The 18,746-nt window shown below is 42.1% G+C and overlaps 3 protein-coding genes across 4 annotated transcripts in view; 1 reads left to right on the top strand and 2 right to left on the bottom strand.

The window, feature by feature from the left end:
- Positions 1-18,746, bottom strand: part of ggcx (gamma-glutamyl carboxylase) — a 198,885-nt gene that overhangs the window by 28,926 nt on the left and 151,213 nt on the right. The gene's annotated exons all lie outside the window — the stretch shown is intronic.
- Positions 336-3,226, top strand: LOC311029369 (uncharacterized protein). Of its 2 annotated transcripts, none has more exons than XM_084034473.1 (13): positions 336-442; positions 591-644; positions 766-792; positions 1,092-1,142; positions 1,299-1,334; positions 1,433-1,453; positions 1,532-1,567; positions 1,664-1,714; positions 1,851-1,883; positions 1,981-1,995; positions 2,137-2,175; positions 2,255-2,290; positions 3,112-3,226. In XM_084034473.1, exons 1-13 carry the CDS (start codon positions 343-345, stop codon positions 3,123-3,125), a joined length of 513 nt encoding a protein of 170 aa, XP_083890599.1. In that variant the 5' UTR covers positions 336-342; the 3' UTR covers positions 3,126-3,226. The 2 variants fall into 2 exon arrangements, with proteins under 2 accessions (XP_083890599.1, XP_083890600.1); XM_084034474.1 differs by having other exon boundaries at positions 1,667-1,714.
- Positions 4,269-16,161, bottom strand: slc20a1b (solute carrier family 20 member 1b). Its single transcript, XM_084035456.1, has 11 exons — positions 15,869-16,161; positions 14,033-14,734; positions 13,561-13,701; positions 12,638-12,723; positions 12,283-12,379; positions 8,935-9,054; positions 7,446-7,727; positions 6,716-7,340; positions 6,383-6,568; positions 6,184-6,268; positions 4,269-5,970 (listed from the first exon to the last, which is right to left on the bottom strand). Exons 2-11 carry the CDS (start codon positions 14,379-14,381, stop codon positions 5,815-5,817), a joined length of 2,127 nt encoding a protein of 708 aa, XP_083891582.1. The 5' UTR covers positions 14,382-14,734; positions 15,869-16,161; the 3' UTR covers positions 4,269-5,814.

The raw sequence follows: 18,746 nt of genomic DNA on the forward strand, positions 1-18,746 counted from the left end.
TTGAGGAATTGTCTCATTGGGCGACCTTGTGACACATCATTCATAAGCCACGGATGTGTGGAGAAATCACCATTAAAAGGAAACGAACATTGTTTTCAGCTCAGATGCCAGGACCGCCATGTTATTTCCCCCCTTTTGTATCAAACAGACACAATAAACCCCCAAATAAAGGCCCATGTGACTGAAGAGCCAACAATGGGGGGCATTGAGGGCCTGAATAAGGACACGTCTGTGTGGTGATGTGCCACCCAGCTGTCCTCTCAGGTAGGGGGGGACAATGGTACCAGAACCGCCTGCCCATGCAAGACATGTGATAGGACTGAAGATATAAGAGGCTGTGAAATGACAACAACCCCAAATCTTCCACTACCCAGACCAACAGCCAAGATGAAATTTCTAGTGCCATTATGTGTTTTCATCGCCGTGGCAGCGTTCCACTCTGGTAAGAAGAATAAATACTTACCGTTATGATTGAATGGGATTTAAGAGGATTAGAATATTACTTTCATTTAGAATGGGATGTTCTCCATTGAGAGGTCCTAATATGTATTTATTTGAAGCCTGACTGATATACTTGTGATGATCCATAGCTCTCTCAGCGTCTCTGGAATCTGCAGAGAAAGAGGAAGTTGTTGCTCAACCTGGTGAGGAATTATGGTCAAATAATAACCACTGATGATTAATTTGCAATGATAATTATTATATGGTAATTTGACTTGCATGCCTCAAAATCTGATCCAAACATCCTGTTTATTTTTCATGCAGATGGGCTAACTCAACTGCAGAAAATAGGTAAAGATCATTGGTCCAATAGAGAACCTGCTGTAAAATGGATGTTTTCTTTCCTAATGTTTAAGTCTCTGTGTGTTAATTCTCCTGGATGGCAGCTTTTTTTTTTATCTGCCTTGTAATGACACGGACAGACTCACCAGTGTGTTAAAGCCCCCGACCAGACACTTTTTATTTTTAATGTATTGTATGTTTTATCTGTAACGCTACATGTGTTCACTTTTATTCTTACACAAACTGCCTGTAGTCTGTCTGACCCGTTTGGTCCTTGTTTTGCATATTTTTATCATTTGCCTCCTCAGATCAGATGGAGTTTGAGGCCGCTCAAAAGAACGAGGCCGCTCAGATGAATGGTAAGTTTGATCAAAGTCCAGGGCGAGGAACATGACCCAAAATGAGGCGACCTCATGAGCAAATATATCTTTCATCCATCGTGTTAAGACCAGACTGTAGAACAAGTTCCACTTCCATTTATAATCTTTTTTTTTTTTTACCATTTCCTGTCAAAGTAACTGAGGAACAGAATGGGGAAGCCCGCTACCTTGGTAAGAGGAAGCTCACAAGCTTTGACCTCATTTAAAAACTAGCAACGGCTGATTCATTTGCAGTTTGTAATGCAATCTGTCAAATATCTTGCACACAGAGGCTGTTCAAGATGAATCCGGTAAGTTCTACTTATAAGATAAAACACCTGAACACATGAGTTTGTGTGATAATGTCACTATTGAAATGTTTCCAATAGTGGGGGAGCATGTTGAAGCTGAGGACGACGTCACAGGTGTGTAAAAAAAGCATCCCGCTGGCTTAAAAAGGCAACATGTGATCTTTCTGTACCTGAGATTCAACATTACATAACTGTGAAACCCTGCTTCAGCAGAGGGAGGTGGGAACTCTGACGTAGCAGTCGCGGCAGCAGCAAATGAAGGTGAGAGGTTTAACTGTTCAAGTATGAGCCTGTAGGTGGTGTTAAAGGACAGTTTCAAAATGTCTGCAGGATGACAAAGAAAGTACACTTCTATGTGAAATATCACAACCAGGTGACTGATTTCTCTCCCCCACAGAATCCCAGTCTGAGTCCTCTGAAGAGGCAGAGGGTGCGTTTAAAGTAACACACTTTATTTCAGCACATTAAAGGTGTAATCTCAGTTTCTGTCATTCTGTGACAATTTGTGCCTTTATTGTTTTTAACAGGGAGACACAGGCGTGGTAAGTAATGGAAATCAACACAAAAACACTGTTTTGTTGTTGAAACAAAAAAGTTCACAGCAGTAGACAAAAAAAGGAGCAGTTTTACTATCCCTACATATTTCTTTCTTTAAAGTTGAGTTCATTTTAATGTCTTCCTAGAGCACCACGAGGCAGTGCCAGAGAGCTTGAGCAGTTCAGGTAACGTCAAGTAAAGCCGCTGATGAATCTACTAGAATGACTTGCTGTAACCCTCCGTTTTCTCATTTCTCCTTCGCAGATGAAGTCAGTCAGGATTCCACCAAGAAGGAACAAGGTGATGACTTCTAAATGCTACACATACATCCGTAATGGTTTACCTCAAGGCCGAGTGAGTCCTTATCTGCTCACTAATCACCCAGAGACGCCGGTTAACTTTTTGTGAGGTGGACTTGTGGTACCTGCTGAGGCAAGAAGGGAACTGTTTTCACAACAAGTTAAATTGTAGGTTAACAAACGAGCTGAATGTGAAAAACAGAGCCGGTCGGAGCCGGTCTCAGCTAGTTTTAAATAGAGTGAAAACCCGAGGTATGATTCAGGATGAAGTAAACTGTAAAATGCCCTCAAGAGTAATTACAAATTTACAAGTTGGCAGCTCGTAAAAAAAAAAGCAGTTTAACGTATAAAAACTAAACGAAGAGAGAGCTATTCAAGTCGCCATAGAAGTCAGTCGGCTGCTTGACCTCAAAAAGAAGACGCTGGTATTGTTTATTTGAACATGTCGTCCTTGTGTGTGAATAAATCTAGGACAAGGATTCAGGGCACTTTGAGTCGTCTGTCCCCAGGTAGTTATTGTGCTTGATTTATACTGTATCATCTGCTCCTGGTTATTTTTGGACCAAGAATGCACTGTCCCTGCCCTGAAAGCATTGCTTTAAATGTTAAAAACCAAACTGTAGCAGTAAATCCATACTGTGGGGATGCTATATACAGCAGTAAGATCACAGGTGTGATGCAGTCATCACTCATCAGTTACTGCGTATCATAAAGACCTAGATGTGAGTCATCGGAGAGCCCTGGAAATCTACTGAATTGTGGTGTGTTTGCAATGTAAATCTAGCGTAAAGGAATCCTCTCTTGTCTGTCCCGGCATCACAGATGAACTGGAGTGAGAAAGCACAGCGGCACATGGATCAGACATTCACTCATCACTCGGTGCCTGAGCGGCACCGAGCTTACTGCCAATAAAAAGGAAATGATTCCACCTTTACAACCTGTCTTCTTCTGTGTCGTGTTGTACCCAAATATCTAGGCAGGTGCAAATTCCACAGAAACTTACTGGGAAGTGGCCAAAAGGGCAAACTGGATAAACAATGCTGAAGGCGGCCTAAAGCAGTTAACCAGCAAATATGACGCAATAGACTTTAAACAGGTGACTTAAGGTCTTGTTGAACTGCATGCAAATTCATTAGTTGATACTCTACCATTAACATTTCTCAAATTCATGTAACCAATCATTTTAGGCAAATGTTTTTGCGCTAATTGAGAATGTAGAGCCTCGGGGGACATGATGACAGAGTCTGTCCCCAGGTTTGTGTTTGATTTATGTGGTCTGCTCCTTGTTATTTTTGGACCAAGAAGGAACCGTCCCTGCCCTGAAAGCATTGCTTTTAGTTAAATTATTTTGATGCAAGTTATTAATATAGAGATACAGGTCATCTTTCAGATCATCTCTGATGAAAAGAAGTCATATTCCTGAGACTGCAGACCTCCACGCACCGGTTTAAGAGAAAACCAACATGTAGCAGTAAATCCTAATACTGTGGGGATGCTATAGGCCTTTCTTTGTGCTACACATTAGTAACATCACGTGGTCCAGTCATCACTGCTCACTGCAGAGGTGTGAGTGACTCATATCAGAAAGACCTAGATGTGAGTCATCAGAGAGCCCTGGAAATTTACTGAATTGTGGTGTGTTTGCAATGTAAATCTAGCGTAAAGGAATCCTCTCTCGTCTGTCCCGGCGTCACAGATGAACTGGAGTGAAAGCACAGCGGCACATGGATCAGACATTCACTCATCAGCCGAGGCACCGAGCTTACTGCCAATAAAAAGGAAATTATTCCACCGATCTATACAACCCGTCTTCTTTTGTTTCATGTTGTACGCGGTTACAAAATGCTGGGATACTACTTTATAGCATTATCGGTTTTACCACAACCAGTAACGATGTAATACTTTGATGGTATTTGTTATTCTATCCAGAAGCTTTTTTTAGATCATAAATTAGTAACAAAAAACAAGTTCAGCACAAGTATTTTCCCATGTTTATTTGTTTTTTTTCATCCACCAATGTGGATGAGTCTGTTGATGTGCATTTAAAAAAAACAAAAACAAAAAAAAACAAACAAAAAAACTTCTTTGGTGCCTAAGGGAAAAATCAAACAATTAAGGCAACTACAGCAGCTATAGATCTGATATGCATTTAGAACTGCAGCCAAATGACCACAAACACTGGTGGCATGCAACACATGTCCAACCTCATTCAAACAAGAGACCAGATTAGCTCAACCACCCAGTGAGATAACTTCCAGTTTCTGGGTTCCTGTTCTACCTCTTTTACAACCTCATTCACCTTCAGGCCGAGAAATAAAGAAGAAAGCTAGAATCACCCAAATATCTAGGCAGGTGCAAATTCCACAGAAACTTACTGGGAAGTGGCCAAGATATGGCAAACCGGATAAACAATGCTGAAGGCGGCCTAAAGCAATTAACCAGCAAAGATGATGCAATCAACTTTAAAAAGGGAGACTTAAGGTCTTGTTTGAGTGCATGTTTCTGGTTGATGACATACAGTTACATTTCTCAAAATTCAAGTATCGACTCCTTTCAGGCAGTCGTTTCTGCACTGAAAAAATTGGCAAATAATCCATTTACTTCAAGGATTAGGGCATTGTCATTTCCTGCTAAAGGTGCGCTGACTTTTTATGCTATTGATAACAGCGTTTCACAAATCACTCTGCAGGTGGTCATCCAGTGTGTACAACTGGTACTTCTACTATAGTAAAGTATTCAGATAATTGTGTCATAAAGACAACACTGCAGTGGCGTGAATACGATTGTATCTTTTTTTTTAAAGTATGGTAGAAAACATTGTCACCAACCTCTGAATTTAAAGTTAGTTTAAAGTCAATGTTCTTTTCTAGCAAGAGAAGGGGAACAGCAAATGTCCCACAGTTAAGGGGAAACAAGGAAGCCAGATGGAAAACATTAATTAATTAATTACAAATTACTTGGAATTGGGGAACAAAAATACGCACAAACAACCCCCCCCCCCCCCCCCCCCCCACCTAAAATTACTGCTTTTGCATCTACGTTACTTCCAGCATGTTACATCTGCAAAGGCTTAAACTGCATTTCAATTGTTCTTTTCTTTCTAACGCATAAAACAAAATTAAAAACAGAACATTGTTGTATATACATAATTGCAAAGTAAAAAGAAAAAAAAATGTAAGAATGAGTATTAGAAAAAAAAAAATCTCAGTTGATGCTTTTCAAATGAACTCGTTACAGAATATGAAAAAGCAAGTTAGAACAAAGAAATGCAAGCTTCCTGCTCTAAGTAATGTGGGCCAAATGGAACAAACAGCAAATTCTAGGTTGAAAATGATGCAGCCAAGAACCACAGGCCCATAACAAAACTTTTTCAAACATTTCTATTTTTTCTTCTTCTCCTTTTTCTTCCAAAGTTGTTGGCTTGAGGTAAGCGATATATTTTGGCCTTCCAACTTTACTCGTTTTCTCCTGGTGTGCATGGAAGCGGATTCTTTCTCCTCCCCTGGTTGGGGTGCAGCCGATTGATCAAAGGATGCAATAGATGAAGATGGCCATGATGGCAGCACTGATCAGACCAGAGATGGGCACAGTCACAAACCAGGCCATGAAGATGTTTCTGAATAGACGCCAGTCTACTGCCTTCCTTGAACGGAGCCATCCTACTGCAACCACAGAGCCCACCTAGAAACACAGCGGTTGTCAGATGAATCCCTTATGGCTTATAATTATCCATCTGCACACCTTAAGACGTAACATTTTATTGTGGAGAAAGTTGCTTCACATTTGGATCGTCTCCCAGACTGGGTTCCGGTTTGCTGTAGCCTCCCTCACACTAAATAGCCTCCACCCCATGTCTCAGTCTAGCTCCCAGACCACAGTGTTTGAATGGTTTACCTTGCAGTGGGTGGTGGAGACAGGCAGGCCAATGTTAGAAGCTACCACGACAGTCAGGGCTGAGGCCAGTTCGATGCTGAAACCACTGCAGGGGAATAAAAACGACACTCATGTCTGAGCATGCTTTCTAAATTCAAAGATTGGTAATGTCTGAGGAGGATGTGGTTTTCCAAATAAGTAGGCTCTGCACTGTCTATACCTTGAGGGGGTTATGGGGGTAAGGTCCTTGCCCATAGTCTGGATGACTCTGCGACCCCACACCCAGAGTCCAGCGCAGATCCCCACGCCACCGTACAGCAGCAGCCAAATGGGTGTGGGTTCATTTGAAGTCACACTGCTGGTTGTGTAAACCAGCCACAGAGCTACCAACGGTCCGATGGCATTACTGCAGAGGAAAGAATGAAATCATTTCGACAATAGGTCAAAGGTTCTGACTTTGAGTTAAAGTAAAAATGCCATCTACAACATGACAGAGGCTGTGGAAGTGTTATCCATCAGTAATGACATGACATTCATGGAGTAATCTGCATACCTAACGTCATTTCCCCCGTGGGCAAAGGATCCGAAGCAGGCGGTGAGAATTTGGAGGAACTGGAAAAGAGTAGACACTTCTGGCTTGTCTGCCTCAAGCCCATCGTCATCCAGAGAGCTTCGGCTGCTACCTGCACCCTCCTTCGCCATTTCTAACGTCACATCAGCCTCTCCAAGAGCTTCGGGAGTGGTGTGCTCTGCCACGGCATTGCAGTAGCTGGTGTAACTGTCCATGCGCACACGCTTCCTTTCCTGACACCCTGGCCCTGAGCCTTTGTCACTATCCACGTAGGCACGGTAGTCCCCTTCTTTATGCTTGAAGTCTCCATGCATGCCGATGATGGCCATAGTGTAGGAAGTGTAGCTGTTGTTGCGACGGATAGGTCGGTCACCACCTTCGCCCATGCAGTCGCCAACCTTGGCCAAATGGAGCTTGTGCAGTAGGTCCTTGTAGAGGCCGGAGTCCTTGTGGACCGTGTGGTACTGGCTGTAACCGTTACTGGGAACCTGTGCTGGCCTGTTGTTGAACTGGACCTGGTTGTTGAACTGAACCTGATTGGCAGTATTGGCGGAGCCATTGCTGTGCTGGTTGCTGATCTGACTGTTTGACTGAACCTGTTTGAGGGCTGCAAAATGGGATACATGTTTATATAGTCATTACCGTGTCATAATCATTAAGAACATTTTAATTACATAGAAATGTTTGAAGAATGTTTCTTTGGAACACTTACCATCATTTGCATTGCTGTAGTCCGTGTCATCAGAATCTCCAATGTCAAATGCCACCTTGCGTTCCTTATTACCGTCAACATCGTCAGAATCTCCAATGTCAAATGCCACCCTGCGCTCCTCAGGGGCAGCCGGGGGCTGAGCACAGAGGCTTTGATTGGCAGCTGGGGGGGTCGGCGTAGAGGTTTCCTTGACGGTCTGTTTCAGGATTGGACACTGGGCCTCACTCAGCTCCCTCTTGTCCATGAGAGGGCTCTCAGAGGGGCTGGAAGACTTCATATCCCCTATTAGGGGAGGTGTTGGAGTGAGATATTAGTTGGTTCATGTCCAGACATACACTGTACAGCAGAGGAATACTAGGAGAGCACATGTCTTTCCTTTCAACCTGATCTGTAGGAAGAATTGCATAACCAGAGGAAAAACAAACAAAACAAAAACCTTTGTCCTATCAATGCAGCATTATCTGTGTTCACGAGCAAGCCCCTATGTTCACAGAATTAGATAAATGGATTATGACCTTACAAGATACATATTTACATAACCACTAGTGGCTTAACTTATGAAAGATGAGACTCAAAGCAGCTTAAGATTCACATAACATTTGTTTGTGGTTTTAAAGTGAATCAGATACACTGTACCAATATCTTCTATGCGATTATCTAAGGAGTTCCGATCAGTTGGCCAAATTACAATATCCAAACCGGTCGAAGCCGAACATGTAGCACTCAGTCAACCTCAGCTTCTACCCACACATGCACTGCAAATGCCATGTCAGAGCCTTAAGTCAACTAGGCTTATTTTAGCCAAGGGAGGTAAAGACCAATTAGTGGCTGACTATGACCCAATTAGACTGCTTGTCGACCGGTTGTTGGCCGATGTACACCGGTCATGCTGTGTCAGGAAAGCCTGAGGCACTTAACAGGTATAGTTAATATCACAGGTCACTTAAATATTTTAAGATCAGTGTCTTGACAATTAATGGGTTTATCATATTACTTCGCTATAAGTAGCGAAAACTATACCCTTTGTAAAATGTTCTATTTGGAACTAAATTTGTGAGTCTATGCCCTAGGTAGCAACAAAACAGCTATTCTGTTGTGGCAGATTGTTCCCACAGTAACAAAGAAAGCTAGACAATGACACAGCTTTGCATTCATTGGTCCCTAGTAACAGGTTTCCAATAGAGGTAACTACAAAAACAGTCATGAAGGTTAAAAGGAATATAACCACACCAGTGGTGTATTAATGTGGATGGCTCTTAGGTTTCTGATTTAATCCAGGATTATAGAACAAAACTTGGTCACAATATTTCCATGATTTTCAATAGAGCAACTCCATTATGATAAAAACGTCCCTAAGCTCCATTTGCTGGATTAATCAGTTGTGAAGGTTAAGTGCAATACCAAATCCCTTGGCCAATGGCAGTCAGCAGAAACTGGTTACAGGGATTTGAAAACTTCAGGTTGCCAAAAAAAGATAAATGTGACTTACGTTCAATCTTCTGCTTGAGGCGAGGACACACAATAAACCAGACCACAAGGGCAGTCAGCACAGCGAAGCCGAGCGAGATGAGCAGGATGCCCCACCAAGGGATCTTGTCAAATCCCAGCACTGAACGATCGCCAGGTGCCACGGACAGAATCAGGCACACACAAGGAGAATAGAGAAAGGCAGTTTTTAAAAACCACGCAGCAGGTGCTACCCTTTTCAGTGGACAACACAACAAGTTTATATAACCATGTGAAATATTAGGCGAGGTAGGTTAGGAGTAATGCATTCTTATAAAACTAGGATGGCACCAATAAATTAATGCAGTGAAATCTCACTTCAATGTTTTGGCTCTAGTTGTTAAAAGCATGACTAGTGTTCCCTTATTGTGCAAAATTCTAGTTCAATATGGAAATCATGGGTACACCGCATGTGAACAGTTATGCAACTCCTAAAAGAAATGAAAGAGCAAAGAAATGTCACCATGATCCCAAAATGCACTGCAAACACACCACTCACGACAATGAGTTCCTTAAAAGGCAACATAACTTAAGGAGAAAAAAGGAAAAGAAAATGGGGAGTCCTTCACTGAAGACTTTTACTAAAGCAATAAGGACACAGTCCTGCCAAGACTGCAGCAAAGCTAGTGTAGCAGAGGTAGATAATGCAGCACATGCTGGCAGAAAGCAACTATTTAAAATGTCCCCAAGGAAGCGGTTTATTCATAACAGGTCAGCAATGTGGTTAGGAGAAAACAAAAACACGAGCTGCTGAAAATTCCAACAATACCAATCTCTGGCGAGGTGGCCGTGCTCATGCGTAATTAAAGGACAAAACACTTCCATGGAACTGGAGTTTAAAGATTCAAAAAAGAAAACAAGGGCCAAGGCTAAGAGGGGAGAAATTGCACTGGAGACTCAAATTAACACGCCAACTGAGACTTGCATCAGAGTCACACTGCAGCACGAGACTGCAGAGCACCTAACTGATGTTTATTTAGTTACGCAACGGAAGCTATCTCCCGGCAGGACTGGAGGCCTAAGAGGAAAAACCGGACAGTCTCTTTAACTGGGCCTTCTGTCTTTCACTGGAGCGCTGCGGCTCCCATGTAGTGGAACATCCAGTAACGGGTGTGACTCAGCGTCACATTACTGTGCTGTAAGAATTCAACAGAATTGACAAAGGGGGCCTGATACAATTCACATGAATACCCTTTGTCACATGGATTTGTTTCCAAGCATCTTCTTACAAAATAGAAAAGAAAGGATTTAAGAGCAAGCTCAGGTCCAGTGGTCTGATAAACACTCCCACACAAGGGCGGTTTAAACCACAGCCATGCCGTGGGATGAATGGGACTGCACAGGAAATTGACTCCAACCACGGCTGCGTTCTAAACCCCTCCCTGAAACCTCGGTAACTCATGGCTTACATTACACAACAACATGGTTTGTTGTCCCCCCCCCCCCCCCCTACCATATGTGCATCTCACCACCAACCTAAATTACAATGACTTAAACTGGCAGTTTATGACTCACTCGACAAGGAACATCTGGTAATTTGTCCTTACATTTGTCTAGAACCTGGTGTAGCACAAAAGTATTAGGATTAAACGACAGCTGCATTATGTCTTTTAACCTAAGGGATCTGATTCACAATAAGCATCTATCCATGACAGTGGCAGCCTCTGAAGATGCCTCAGATGTATGTATTAGTTTTATGTTGCCGATTGCTTGAGGTCCTTCGAGCAACCAACGCTACTGGGAGTTTGTTTTTCAGATGGTAACCCAGGCAGAAAATTTGTATAAACCCATTGAAGTTTAATTGAGGCTGGTTGGCAGGGGGCATGCGTCATAATGTTCTGTCACTCTTGAGACTCAGCACATTGAAACATACACTAGTATGCAAAAAAAATGTTTACAAAATGAAACAGGCTTTTCTCTGAACAGGCCAGCAACATGGACATATTTCAGAAAGCTCAGTAAGCCATTAAACTTCCTATCCAAGTGACAAACATTTATGGGTAAGAATGATATGCTGTTTATGTGGTGGATTCTCATTTTACAATGAATGGCGTTGCATTGGAGTGCCAGCACCGGAGTGATTTATAAGGTGTGAAGAACCCAAGTCACATTAAGCCTCATCTGTAAAGGATCGACAGCTGACCCTCAAATTCTTTGGCTGAAATTGCATGTACATGCTGACTTGGGGTCTCTGGCACCGGTGTATATATTCAGTATATGAATGCGTTATGGGATGCCTGGTGTCCAGTAGCACCACTATGATAATATCTAGATCAGGGAACCAAATGTACTGTACTCAGTTAGGTGCAGATATCACTGTGCATTAGAGTGCATACCTCAGCAATAATGAACTGTTGTTGTGTGCCAGTGTAGTACACTAACCAGAACTGGGCACAAAATAAACATGATATCTGGCTATAAAAACAAAATACTGCTTAAAGAAAGTTCCATCAGATGATGGTGATTCGACACCGATTTGTTTTGTCAATAATTATTAATATAAATCTCCATAGTGCCCAAACTGATAATGAACCCAATGTTAAAATGGCTCCAATGTGGTCTCTTGGGGCTTATACAATGAGATCTGTGTGAGTGGATTGGGTTTGTTAAGATGTCTAAAATGCAATCTCGCACCTTTTTACGTGAGGTACCCTAGTACAGGTCCTCATGTACAGTGTGTTGAGGTGTGAGGGACTTCACACAACTGTACAGAATGTGCCTGACTTAAGCAGGGTTACGGGCTATGCTGGAACTGCAAGTGATCTCCTCTGTCAGTGTGCTGCTGATGTGCATGCACACAATATCTGGTCAAACTCTGGCCTGAAGTGCCATATAATGGCCCAGGCCAGCTAACATCTTGAACTGTTAGGCCCTGTAGAGAGAAGAAAACAAAAAGGAGCAAAAGTTGCTCATTTAATAAAGAGATTCTGGAAGACTAAAAGCATTCAGAGCATTACTATACAAATTATGTGCAGCAATACAACTACTGGGAGTGGTCAACTATGACCATTTCCAACAGTCTCTTTACTTCTCTTTTCCTCCTTTATGTCTGGAGGGCAGACAGTGACGTCAAGAGTTAAGTGAAATCTTATTTCCATCTCCCTGTTGTGCTCCGCTCTAAAACTTCATTCCAGCTATGACCCACATACAACCACAAGCAAGAGAGCCCCAAAAAACATGTTAAAATAAACACAGGTTCTGTAAAAACAGTAAACAGTCTGGTTGGGTCTGGAAAATGTGTGGGCATCCGGCTGTCTGAGGGAGCAGTTTAATTTAAGCTTCGGCGTTGGGCAAGCATTCAGAGCAAAATGACTGAAACAATGATACTCACTCGGAGCGCCAGTGAACATGATGGAGAACACATTAATTCCCATAGTCACAGCGTAGAAGACAGGCAGGGCCCTCAGTCCGTTAGGTACAGGGTCTTTCTATGGGAACAAAATGGAGCAAGTCAGAAAAACAAATTCCACTGTGTGAACGGAGCTGTCCCATTTTGCTGTCAAGTTACAGTAATGCGACTCTTGTTACAGGATGTAGATAAGGAAGAGAACAGTAGCTTCATTTTCATTATGTAACGAGCTTTCATTTTTACAGGGGAGTAATACGGTGCCGAAACCAACCCCAGAAGGTTCTAGTCTCATTCACAATAACACATGCCACATACAGCTTGAAATCAGCCAGCTTACCTTGTGTAAGATGAACATGCGCACAAAGTAGAAAAGACCGCCTGACATTATTCCAGACAAAAGGGGGCTGAGGAACCAGGAAGCAACTGCAAATTAAACAAAATGAGCATGGCAATTTAGTGGGAATGCAATCTATCAACCCTGTCAATCACCTGCTAAAACGCACCTCCATTCCTTCAAAATAATATTCTTCTAGGAGACTCAATTATTGACATGTCAGGGCTACACAGGGAATCTCATCTCATCAACTTCTGTCTGTATTCCAATTGAGTAACTTTCCCTGATAAAAGGGGCCATTTGTTGGTTACTTCAGTCCCATGGACATGCAAGGTGGATTGTTTAATACTTCATTCAGTCATTCAGAGTCACTAATAGTTTTCCAACATCAGATTGATGACATGGGTCAAGGTCACAAGAGTAGCTGATGTACGAAGACAACACGGACACTGGTCACACCCTCTCATTACATTAATGATAGACGCCTTATTCAAAGAAGATGCCGCCAAAGTCACAAAAAGGAGTGTAAAAAATATGTTGCGACACAGTTCATGAAGAACTTTGCTTTGCCACATGATGCCGTCTTTTTTTTTTTTTTTTTTTTTTACAAAGCATCAATGTTCTTGGGTTGTCAAATCCTCCGGTGGCACATCACTCAAAGCGTCACCGTTCGTTCCAGCTGGCTCTATTCACAAAGAGGCCGGCTCACAGTGTTTTGCCTCTTTTGTGGCTACCTCAGTTTGGCGTCTCAGAAGCACAACATTTTGTCACCCCTTTCAGTCTTGTTACCTTTTACCAAGACGACAGTGCAGAAAAAAGGAGTGATACTCCCGCTACGAAAAGGCAGTGTAAAAGTGGCTTGTGATGCTTTCCAGTAAAACGATTTAGACATTTCTAGGTCAGCTGATTAAGAGGGTCAGACTTACCAATACGGAGGAGTTCTAACCACCTGACTCCATGCTGGCCCCTGGCAACCAGCGAGAAGCCAATAGTAGCACCAACAATGCAGTGCGTTCCAGAGATAGGGAGTTTAAGGAAGGAGGCGGCCAGCTGCCAGACAGCAGAACCTGATGAGAATAAATTAATTGGACACATTAGCCCGACATGTTGGCCTTATTTCAGCTAATGTAACCTTTTTTCCCTTTCAGACATTTTTTAAGAAACAAAAAAGGGGGCAGCAATTAATACATTAGAGGGGTCAAGCAGGCTAAAGGCCTGACCTGTCCCCCCAAAAACAAAACAAAACAAAACTGGTAAAAGCTAAACAAAGGGAAAAAAGTGCCATTTAATATTAATACAAGATTTTTTTTGACAATTGTGTTCAGAAATGTGCAAGAAGCAAAACAATGCCAGGCCCCATGCACCATCAAGTTCTATTCACAAGCAGCAGATACTCACCAAACATGGCACTGATGGATCCAGCCATCAACACGTGCTCGGTGCCATTGTACATGCCCACATCGATGATACCCTTGCGGATGGTTTCGCTCACTTTAGCCCCAAGAAGCACAGAGCCCAGAGTCTCGAACACAGTAGCCAGAATGCATGCCTGTCGCAAGGTGACCACTCCAGAGCCCACGGCTGTGCCAAATGAGTTGGCAACATCATTGGCACCAACAGAAAAGGCTAGGATGAAGGCGATGATGAAGCCGACAATCAGCAGCCACATGTACTCCGTCATAGCAGTCTGGGTCGCTATTGCCACTGTGCTGGCCATGATTAATGCAGTCGCAGTTGTCGAAACCATGATTGCAGACTATAGAGAAATTGCTTCACAATCTTAAAAGGGAATGAATACCTGTCAAAAGAGCTATTTATATAATGCTATTTCTAAAGAGCAGCTAGTAAATTAGAGGTAATTGGTAAATAAATAATTGACTTCTTTAAGCCTGTCCGTTCTAAACAGGTTTTCTAAGATTCAGCAGAGCAAACTTGTAATGAGTTTACCTGGTACTAAAAGGTAAAAAGAGGTAACGTGTAGGCTTATTGCTATCCTGTAATTAAACTAGATCTGTTGCTGTTCCTTGAGTGCCGAGATATCAAACCGATTGAAAAGACAGCCATTGTGCAAGTGTAACTGCAGAGGTGCAGGGGTACATTCTGAAAAGACAAAAAGACAGGAAAGGCCAGCTTTAATAAAAGTTTCTTCTTATTCTACCATGTGGAGGTCATGAAAAAAACATACAAAAAAAGACATGTACTCCAGCGTTAAGGAAATGCATGGAGACCTGGTGGAGACAAACAGCATCTTTAAAAACATAATAAGCTAAAACCACGCAAGATGCGTGGAAAAAACCCAGTAAAAGCCTGGGCCGGAAAGATTGTCTATAGCAGAGGTCTTTCCCGAAAGCCCAATGGGAAGCCATTTTTGGGCAATGTCGCAGGAAGAAGCCGGAAGTTTTTATTACACCAGCGTCCTCTAATTTTACCCAGGAAATTCACGCGTATAACGGGTTATTTCTTTTCGTGCACGGCGCTGTCGCCCACGAGTGTCGTTACGAGATAAGCGGCGCCTTAGCTATAGAGAAACTTAATCGTTTCTGCTCGTGCACGTGTCGTCATCCATTCATAGAACACAGCGCCGAACACGAACGCCATCTGTTCGTGTCGCTTGACCCGATAAAAACACGGAAATCGCTCCGAAATAGATGTTAAGACTACGTGAATGAATGTACGTGTGTTTACATCAGCTATAGTGTATTTTATCCACAGCTTCAATAATGTCCGATGTGCTTTGTGTAAAAAATAAAAAAAAAGAGGGGGGATGCAACCGGATATGACTATGTAGGGAACTGACCGGTGGGCATCCACCGTTGTGTGTCGTGCTAATGTTTAATGACCTGCCAAGTATGTGTCGGGCAGATGGCCAATACTGTTACCGTAAGACGTTACGATAGAAATCCGGTTTTTACCGTACGGTGTCCTTTCCGTTAACCCTTGGTTCGAGCTGAATGTTCACACGTAGATCTGAATTAATTCACAATGAACAGTCTACCCTAGGTCAAACAGCAGCCACTATAATGCTAGCTGTGTCGTCGCTTATGCTAACGTAACCTAGCAAACAGATGACTCTTTATCAGCATTTAATAACGTTACATAGCACAATGGTAATTGTGTTTCCGGCTCTCGTTAGCATTAGCTTTGCATAAACATTAAACGCGGATACGCGTTACGGCGTAAAAAAAACCCACAAAGCTCTTTATTCTAATTTAAAGTCTGAATTGTAAAACTTACCACACGGTTCCGTTGTCAGTCCTCTGAAGAATAGCGCTTGCTAGCCAGTAAGCTAATTAGCGCGCGGACAAGACTGTCGTTACGATAGCGCGCGCGGGATAATGGGGAAAAAATAACGGATTCAGAAATCGCCCCCCTTCAAAAAAGAAACCGATGCTTTACTTTTTAAAACACGACTGCGTCAAAAGCAAATAACGACGTCCCGATCCGATGTGGAATAACTTCAAATCCAGAAACGTCTCCGTTTGAATGAGAGCTTCGCAGCCGCGTGTGAGTCTGTGGAACTTGCTCGTGCTGGCACAACACCGGAACAGAGGGTTCTTTTTTATTTTATTGGATACACCCTCCAGGAGCCCCGCCCCCACTCTGAGCTGTCAGCAAGACTTTTTTTTTTTTCATCACGCGTTCAATGGATGTAGTATTTCACTACCAAAGGACACACAACATATAGTAGTCTAAAAAATACAATTGGTAATTATTGGTAGAGATTAATCTACCATATAGTATTTACGTTAGCTCTATTTCAACCCATTGTAATGTAAATGCTGCCTGCACATTCATGAATAACTACTAATAATCCAACAATATAATGCTTGGATAATATCACACTGACAAGACTGTGAGTACTCTTAGGCCTACTTTTGGTAACTTGTCACACTATACTAAGGCAATACTTTTACTTGACATTTTATTTTTTAGATGCAGAATTTTTTACTTGCAATGGAGTATTCTTTTTTACACTGTGCTATTATGACTTGCAGGAATACTTCTACCACTGCCTGTGTAATGTGTCTATTTTATAGAGCTGATGCTTTAATCATTGTCATGCACATTTCAAACATAACCTTGTAGGCATATTGTAGACAAAAAACACAATCGCCCGAGTAACCACCACTGTACTAACTAAAGAAATCAGTGTGCCATCAAAACAGTGCAGGAAAACACCCGGTGGTGGACGTGATGTTGACAGCATTACAGAAGACTTCATTCATTCAAGTGCGTCCGACCGAAATGATAATAACATTCACCCTCTAACAATAGTTGTTTTCTTTGGTGACCTATTGTGTTCAAGAGAGACACGTGTGATATGCTGAATGGAAGAGTTGCTCAATAAGCAGAGCAAAATATGTTGGGCTGACTAATAGTTTAACCAAAACGAGTATTTTGTATGATGGCAATATCAAAAATTCCTAAAATACAAGGCTATTTGATTCACATAATGAGCATATAGTTATTATTTTACTACGCCCTCACTCTCCCTATTGTCTCTCGCTATTTGACGTCACTTCTTAGGAGGATCATGGAAATTTCCTCATTCCCAATCCATTGGGCAACAGGGACCATGGCAAGTGAAGGCAGCATTTCAGAAAGGAGAGAGTAGAGGTTACATGTGTTTCATAACTCCTCTAAGGGAGTTCACACACGTTGTCTACAATGCAAGTCGTAACTTCAAAATATATGTGAGTCTTCCTCAGTAACACAGCAGCAGTTACACACACTATTAACGTGGCTGCTTGTTTACTCCCTTGCTTGTAACCAGAAAGTGACCTCGACTTAATAAAAGATAAGATAGCGGGATTGTCAATGTCATCAAAGTACTCGGCAGTCACATTTACTGTTTGTTTTTCTAGCTTCCACTCTAATAGCCCTGAACAGGTCCTTCAAATGTGATCCAAATTACTAAAATGCTGCTTAACTTTTTTAACATTTTTCTCAATGGTTAAATGTCAAGCTCACAGAAAGGTCACTGGATAGGATATAATCCTTAACCTTAATTCAGTATATAAGCTACTGTATTTATAACTCCTTTGAGCAGTCAGAAAACTGTGGACATGTTTGTTTTACAGATAAGAAAAAAATTGACAAAAAGGCACATGCCGTGGTCTCGTGGTCCTATTTACTGATGTACTCAGGGATGCCATCCGTGGTGCGCAAATAATGCAGTAAAAGTGCCCTCTATATGGTAGATAAAACGTGTCCACTAGGGTACAAATGTCCTCTAGGGTATATCCTTCAAGTAGAGAAGAATTGAAGTGACAAATGCCCGTCAAGGTGCCCTTCCAGTGAGCCCTTTATGTTGAGAAAAAGTGATGAAGTGCCTCCAGGGTGACCCTAAAATTGAGAAAACATTCTGTGTGCTGGTGACCCAATGCATGCAGCCGGTGCCCTTTTAATCTTTTCAGCCCCTGCCCCCTCCGACAGCCTGAGTCCACTGTTGGTGTTACGACACTGAAGTCCTTCACATATTGTTTCACGAACAAGACACACATGATTTAAAATGAAATATGATGAATCGAGCCAACACAGGGCCTGGAGTATTTCTCAGAGTTACACCCACTTTGTCAGTGTTATTGTTGAATCAAAAATAATTCTATAGATTGTGTTAATATATAGTTTATTTTATTACCTCTGTCCTATTTTGTTCATAAAGATGTTTGACATTTTATATTGCAAAAGATTTGCATACCTCAGCTGATGAGCCCAATTCTGGAATGTGCCTAGGTCTATTCTAAGTTTTTACTCAGCTTGTATCAGATCTGCAGGACTATGTTGATCCATGGCAACACGTTCTGTTCTGTTCTCTGCATAGCTAAACAGTGCCACCTGGCGTCACATTACTCTAATTACAAATCGTTCACGACTACTTATTTCTCTGCGTATATCTTTTTGGATGACGATTCTTACTACGTAACAATAACTCGTAAAGTTCACCGCAAGAACAAACTAGAAAGTAGAATTTTAAATCAATATCGCATATTTGTATATATTTCCAGCCAATAAAATGTGTTTGATTTTATGACAAAACTGACTTCTGACTTGTGAAATGATGCATGCTCTAACTTAATATTTCCAACTCAAATACACGTGGTGCACTCAT

Source organism: Eutrigla gurnardus (genome assembly GCF_963514095.1).
Source record: "Eutrigla gurnardus genome assembly, chromosome: 19".
Lineage (NCBI taxonomy): Eukaryota > Metazoa > Chordata > Actinopteri > Perciformes > Triglidae > Eutrigla > Eutrigla gurnardus.